General features: G+C 44.4%; 1 protein-coding gene across 1 annotated transcript in view; it reads right to left on the bottom strand.

The window, feature by feature from the left end:
- The window catches only part of GPC6 (glypican 6), a gene marked incomplete at its 3' end in the record, with an annotated part of 768,549 nt that extends 760,994 nt beyond the window's left edge, over nt 1-7,555 (bottom strand). The window contains exon 1 of the mRNA XM_082043523.1: nt 7,167-7,555. Coding sequence (XP_081899649.1) covers nt 7,167-7,512 — 346 coding nt within the window. The 5' untranslated portion in view covers nt 7,513-7,555. The remainder of the gene's footprint in view (nt 1-7,166) is intronic.
- Between the last annotated feature and the right edge of the window lie 304 nt (nt 7,556-7,859).

The following is a 7,859-nucleotide window of genomic DNA, read 5'->3' on the forward strand; positions in this document are numbered from 1 at the left end:
GGCTAAAAATATCAGAGAAATATGTGGCTACCATCATAGACTGATGAAAAACCTTTTCTTCCGGCAACAGAGAGGTCCAGCTTTTGACCTAGAGGGCAGGTTTTATTACCTACTGGTTAGACAAGCTTGAACTAATTTGACTCCCTAAACCAGGGACTAAAACTCCCTAAACTGCCCTAAACAGTAGGATTAGCATGGTTGACTTAGCCTTTGATCTTGCTGATATATGTGAACAAAGCCCTGTGTAGTTTTTTATTGTGCATATCTTTGCATTCATGTGTGTTTGCACATGTGTTTTTCAGATGGGACCCATAAAACAAAGTTTCAAACTGGTTTGAAAACACCTATCCTGGTAACGTTCAGCATTTCTAGCTCTTTCGGTTCTTAACTGTGACTTTGAGGCCACTCCAGGTAAAAGCCATGATTTTACCCCCACACGCACACACATCCACACCCACAGACATGACTGTGTTATTCTGTAAGCGTACCTAATTTAATGTAACAGCCCTACAAGGCACCTGCTAAAAGCAGTAGAGACTTCCACTTATTTCGGCAGATTTGCCCTGCTATTTTAAACCCGACAGGTCAGCGAGCAGGTCCAAGGCTCCATTGTTAGTCAAGTATCTGTAGAAAGGCTTCTTTCAGGAGGAGAAAAAAAAAAAAAAGAGAAAAAAAAGCAGCTGGGGATGCTCGGTACCCTTTACATCTGCTGCTCAGCTGGAGATGCGGTTAAAAGGCCATTAGAAGTGCAAGGTGACAGACCTCACCAGCTAGGCGAGCTGGAGAGCAATTTGCTGTTTGCATTAGGAGTATCAGCTCTTGCTGCTTCTTTTTGATGGGCAGAAAGTGGTTCCTGCCCCCAGTCCTGAAAATTAAGGCCAGGACGGGTAGTTGGCAGGTCTCCATCCCAGGGCTGGTGCTGGACTGTAGGGGCTTCTCCTGGGTAACCCGATTTCTATGGCGGGCTGGGGGGCACAAAGCCTCCCGACACTATAACTCTGACTTTGCTCACCGGAGACTCGCTCCACCGGGCGTAGCAGCAGGACCCGAATCGCTGTCACCCTTGCAGCCAGCGGGAGTGCAGGAGCCTCCTTCACGGCACCTGCCTTCACATGCTGCGTGTCTGACGTGTTTTACAGTCGCTCGAGAGAATAAAGTGCTGTTGTTTCACTTTGCTGGAAGGAAAAGGTCACATTAGTCAAAAGAAGCTCATCGGAGAGAGCCGGTGGTCTTTGTGATAGCCTTCCATTAACGAGAACTAAAAAATTTATTAGGGAGGCTTATTTTTTGGATGTGTGCAGGAGCTCTGGAGCAATAAGTAGTGAAGAAAGCAAACCTTAAGTTTCAGTAGGTTTTAGGCTGTTTTTACATACAGAGCAATAAAGTGCTAAGAATGTTACCAGGCATACGTTTTCCTGCCATCTGAAACACATTTTAAATTCCTTTTGCATCTTGCAATGTATTCTTTCTCTTTAGCATAATAACTATTCTGCCTTTAAACACCAACCTTTATATGCTGTTCTTAGGAATTTGTGGAGAAGTGTTAATTCTTTTACACATATTTAAGCTGCTAAAATAATTATACCTGGTAGTATGAACAGTCAAAACCACAGCATGAAGGTTCCCTTCCCAGGGAGATAGCACCCATTAACCAGGTATGAAGGGGAGCATATAGTCATAGTTCATTGAAAACGTAATTTCATTTTGCTGGTAATGGGAGTGCTGATACTTTGACACCGTAATGGAGTTTTAAGCACCAAGCCTGTTATTTCAACTAGAAACTTTAATGTAATTATGCATTTTTACTTTACTAAGCAGAAAGGAAGATTAGTATGCATAGTTTTCTTACATGTATCGTGGGGAATAAGACAGAGATCTCTGAGTGATAGCAAGATGCTCAAGTCATTCAAAAGAAATGGCAGGTGGTAATTTTAAAGACAAATTACCCAGAAAAGCTTTTATTGTTGATCACTTGTTATAAGATTTGCCATTTGCTAGTAATTGTACATTCAGCTGAAACTGACCTTTTATGAGAGCCAAGTGGTAATATAAATGAAATGAATATATTCTTTATTGCAGTAATATAAAAAGAATGGCCTGAGCTTTTAACATAGTGCTTGACCTCTGGTGTCTGAACATCACCTAATCTCAGGAGTATTTCACAATAGCATATGATGAAATAAGTACTAATACAGTATCAGAGCAGTTAACACATTAGCACTTAGAAGTGTAAAAAATATTATAGCTTTAGGTATACTTTTAGATTATAAGTCAGACTGACAACAGAAGAAAATTATGATTAGAGTACAATGCACTGAAATTCATCATTACACTAATTAGTAAAGCATTGACTTTTCTATTTTGAAGTCCCTCTTTCCAAGATTCTCGCTGTAAAGTCACATCAGGAAACTCCACATGCTGAAATTTCAAATTCTCAGTCAAAAATGAATTATTTATAAGCATTAAAAACATGCTATTTCTCCTCAAAGGTCCTGATCTTACAAACAGCACCTTTAGGTTTAGATGTGCATACGTAAGTTGTGTTCCCTTTAATAGCATCAGTCACATACAAACTAATAAATACATACAAAGGTGATAGCAAAGCCAGGTCTTACAAAAGTTGTACTTCCTCCTAGCTAAATGCACATGCAGGTTTATTAACGTGCACCATGCACTCACAAAAGGGAAATAAGGCAGGTGGTAAGAGAAGGTGACCAGAGAGTGTGTTGAGGCTGCAGTTACTGAAATCGTGAACAGAGGTGAGGAGCAGCCATACAGAGTATGGAGGATACTACTAATACTACAGTGCTAAAACATTAAAAGTTAAAAGTTTACATGAAATTCTGCATCCATCTTGATTGTCATCACTGAGATCAGAAGTGAATTAGTCTCTAATGGCCCAATTCGGATTTCACAAATTTGCATCAAATATATAATTGATTTCAGTAAGGCTGTTCCTACTTTACGCTCCTAAGACAGTCACATAAGGTGCTTGTGAGTCCCCATTTGCCTCCTGGTCTGAAGGCATTTTCTTCACACAACTCCCAGTGACAGAAGCAGAGAAACAGTAAAAGACAACATTAATTAAGAAGTGTTTTGATACAGACTTGGTCTCCTGTCATTCTACCACTGAATTTTAGAGCTACTTAAAGGAAAGCAAAACATTCAGAAAGAGTATTTTGGGAATATCTGACATGGACTAACATCTCAATTGCTTGAGTGACTACTGAGTTTATTTTTATTATTATTATTACCACTTTAGAGCTACAAGCAACTGTGTTATGTTTGCTACCTTTCTTCAGTCAACACCTCTGTATTATGCCAGTATGAAGCCCATTCATCAAAGCACAATTTCAAATGACTCCTGACCTTCAAAATGAAGGGTTTGCTTCTGCTTTCATTTCAGTTATTTTCACTACAGTGTCTCTGTGTTGCCAGAATCTCACTTCGTTCATCATCTGCACAGGAGTACAAAGCTCACTAACTCCTGACGCAGTATTTAGAATTCAACATCTTTACAGTTGGATGCTTTACCAGAACACTTGCAGTCTTTGTCTAAACACACTTATTATCCAGGTTCTAGTAAAAAGAGAAATAAAAATTTAAAAAAAAAATTAAAAAAAAAAACAAAAAAAAAACAACACAGACCCTTCTTCACCTTTCAAAATCTCTAGAGCAACTGAAAGTGGAAAAGCACTAATCAGACACAACCATTACTTTTAAACAGTGAGCCATCCACTTTCACTCAGAAAACTCTGAGGCAAGGGCACACTCTACCTTTAACTTTGATGTTTCATTTTGATGGTTTCCCCTAAGATGCTCTAAGTTATTGAAATCATACTTGGAGTTGAACAAGTAATGCTAGCAGATATGTGCTGTGACTTCTCTCTTTTGCACTTACTTTCAAGTGACAGATTTTCCTACAGCAAAACGTTTCCTGCAAAGTCCTCAGGAGCCCCACTCAGTCCTCATGAACGCTGGGTCACAGCAGTGTGAGTCTGACAGCTCAACTCTTCTTCACTTGCAAGATACACCACAGCAGCTTTACGAGAGGGCAGATTTTACAAGGATAGCCCAGGGTACACCACAATCTACTGTTGTCCGCCCTGCATGTGACTGATGCATAGAATCAAGCCCATGGCAGCATATTACATATACTTCAAATTTCTTGCTCTCGCCATGCTCGGGCAAAGTTCCTTTATTGAGGACTTACTTTGATAACTTACGTTGGAAACCAGCTTTTCATGCTGTACTCCTATGTAGGTCACAGCGTCAGAATTTGGTGATCAGACAAGACGTCAGGCACAGAAGGCCGATCGCAAATAAATACTATACAATTACATCAAAAAACGTAGCATTGTTGTAAAAGCATAGCAAACAATTATAATGGCATTATTACCAACTTCAGCACATTTCACATGCAACAAAATACTGTAGGGAAAAACCTTGCCTTACAGTGCAAAAACAGACAGCTTTTTAAATCTGTAACTTCTACCTTCTCCATTCAAAAGTGAGTGCCAGTATAAATAATTTTACAAAAGTCATCTAACAAGTCTGGCTTTGCAGCTCCCTTCAACAGAAGGGTACCTCTGTGTCTGTAGCCTCTAATTCAAACAGATTCCTCAGCTCTTTGCATCAGTACATACACACTTTGCATCAGCACATACACACTTTGCATCAGCACATACACACTGCCTCTTCAGTTTATCAAGTTTCAACAGCCCTAGCTAGAAAGCAGCTTTTAAACAAATGACAAATGAAAACATACAACTACTGGTAAGTCAAAACACATAAATCATGCTGCACATTACTATTTTTCATCAAGCCATTGATGCAAAATCTTTTGAAAACACAATGTTTGTTCAAAAACATGACAGTAATTAAAGTTCTTTGAACTCTTTAAAACATGAGGCGACAGACTACACTTCTTTCAGAACAGTAACAAATTGGTTCCTTAACCAGGTCAGTACAGTGGGGTAAGACAGAATGAAAAAAAAAAAAAAAAAAATTCTGAAACCTGTATGTTGATTGCTTTAACTAAATTTCCAACATTGCACTGGGTTGCAAATAGGTAACTTTCACATTAACGAGAGCACATGCTGCATGAGCAGTTATTACACAACCTCTCAGCTCGGTAGGAGCATACCCCACAGCACACTTTAAAGCAATGCTAGGCTTCCAACAACTGAGTAGCTTGAATAGCTACACACAGAACTGCTCAAAAGTTGATACAACAACTAGTAACAAGGTAGATAAAACACAAAGAAAACAACTTGTAATAGGCAGCTCGAAAAAAAGAATTCGTCTCTGCATAAATCACCATAACCACAAAAGTACAGGTCACTCAAGCATAAAAGTAGATATCACTTATGAAGCTTAGCAAGGAACTGCAGAGTAACTTTAGATTTAATTATTGTTAAATATTTAGCTATCATAAGGCTTTCTGTATTGATACATGTTAGCAGAAACTTGCAAATGCTGGGACTCTTTAAAAAATGCATGGCAACTTTTCACCATACATTCGGAAAATAAATGAGACGATAAAACTTCCCTGTGAGCCGAAAGCAACAAGTGTTTACCCAAAGTTGCTAGACGTCTGAAATTCACTAAAAATCATTATTACTGTTTTTAAATGGGACAGGGCATGTTCTACCACTCCATCTTAAAACAGATGGGGTAACAGTACGCAAAGGGAAAGCATGACTGCATATTCAAAGGGTCTGTGGTTCACAGAAGAGATTTCATTGATTTGACATAACTGATGAGCAACCTAAAGAGAATTTTTTTAAAAAAGAACAGAGAAAGACCAGAGAATCGGTGAGCCTGAGAGACAACGATGCCTGTTGGAATAGTTACACACACAGGTCCTTTACTCTCCTGCCTTGTCCTAAAGCATGGCAGTGGGTCAGACCTATGTGTCTGAAGGAACCAACGTGGCTGTGCAGAGATCTGGTCTGTTCTGCATTGGCAACGTGGAGCAACCTTCCCTGTATTTTTGTGAACTACATCCTTGCTGTCTTGAGATTTTCCACATTTATTGTTCCTAACATAAGGTGGTCAGCACGGCACAGTGAACAACTGTGGCTCTATTTCACCTCAAGGAGGGTAAATCTACTGCTTCCAACTTTAAAAAGGAAGCAAGCAAACCGAGGGGCATCTAATTCACTCTACGAACAGCAGAACCTAACAGCAAAGTGCCAGTGGCAAAGCAGAAATCTTTCCTGAGGGCTCAAGCAGTCCAATTTAAGCAGTCCAAGCTCACGCCTTCCCATATAATTTGTCTCGTTTTGTCGTGCTTTCCGATTGGTAAAAGATTATCTGCCTCGGACATTTTTTTTTTTCCATTCAGTCTCAAAGATGCAATAGGTATAAGGTTGTAGGGAAAAGCAGGAAAATAAAATTATAACCAAAACCACCTCCAATACTTTTGCAGGCAGATTGAGATATAACCTGTTGTGGGCATGTTTCAGCAGAAGGAAGAGCTAAGTAACAAGCTGCCTGGGGTCTCGGGCGGCGGAGTGGGGAGTGTATGCATGTGTGGGGAGGTGTCTCTGCTCCATTTCGGCTGCAGCGGAGGCGCCCGGCTGCGCCTCCAAGGGGCGAGCTGCCCGGCCCGGGGATGCGCGGCTGGGCTGGACCTCTCGGAGGGGCACGCCGCTCCCCGGGGCCGCGGCGGGGTCCTGAGAAAGGGCTGGGGGGAGGGAAGGTTAGGACTGCCTTCCCCACCCTCCTCCTCCTCCTCCACCTCCCTCTCGCCCTGTCCCCGCTGGCAGAGGGCAAAGTTATTTCCCTCGCACACGGCGGCAGCGGGGGCAGCAGCCACTGCGGAATCGCTTTCTGCCTCTCTCAGCCCCGCTGCAACTCTCAAGAAGTTTCTGCCGGTGAACGGAACCGGCGCTGAAGCTCGCCCGCGCCCCACCCCCGCTTTTTTTAAATTTTTTTTTTTTTTTAATCTCCCCTTAGTTTGTACATTTATTTATTCAATTCTTTACGCACACACGCCCCGCTGGGAAGCCCCTGGCTGCCACCCGGACCGGCAAAGCCTCTCCGCACCGCGCAGACAATCTGTCAATTCACAGCCCCGTTTCCGCGGGGAGTGCGCGCAACCGAGCGGCGGCGCTTCCCCGGCTCCACTGCCCCCCGCCCCGCTCCGCCCGGCCCCTTACCTGCGATCTCCTGGTAGGGCACGCTGGCCAGGCTGAAGCCCTTGGCGCTGTACGCCTGCCGCACTTCCCCGCAGCTCCGCGCCTTGCCCTCGGTCCCCGCGGCTGCAGGCGGCAGCAACAGCAGCAGCAGCCCCGCCAAGGCGCAGCGCCGCGCAGCAGCTCCCTGCGCTGCCGGCATGGCGCGGCGCGCAAGTCCCGCGCTGCGCGCAAGTCCCGCGCCGCCTCCGCCGCACCGCCGCGCCGCCGCCGCGTCCTCCGGCTGCGGGGGCGGCGGCCCGGGAGCCCCCCGGCCGCCGAGGCAAACTTTTGCGAGGCGGGGGGGAGATGGGCGCGCACACACACACATGCGCGCACGGCGGGGGCAGGAGAGCGGCAGCCTCTTCCCTCGCGGCTCCTTCTCCAAAGGCAAAGCGCTCTCTACGCCCCCTTACCCCCCCCCCCCCAAAAAAAAAAAAAAAAAAAGAAAAAAAAGAAAAGGGAGGGGTAAAAATCTGGCTGTTGATTGTGAGGATTGAAACCGCGGGCGCGTTTTTGCGAGCGGAGTCCCGGGCCAGCGGCAGCACGATCCGCCGCGGAGCTGCGCCTGCCGCCTCTGCGAGGCTGGAGGTGGTGGGAAAAGCAGCCGGCGTGGGGATGGACTGGACAGCGGCTCTGTGCGTGCCTGTGTGTCTGTGTGTGTGTGCATGCGTGTGC

Source organism: Streptopelia decaocto, assembly GCF_964273445.1.
Source record: "Streptopelia decaocto genome assembly, chromosome: 1".
In the NCBI taxonomy this organism is placed as follows: domain Eukaryota; kingdom Metazoa; phylum Chordata; class Aves; order Columbiformes; family Columbidae; genus Streptopelia; species Streptopelia decaocto.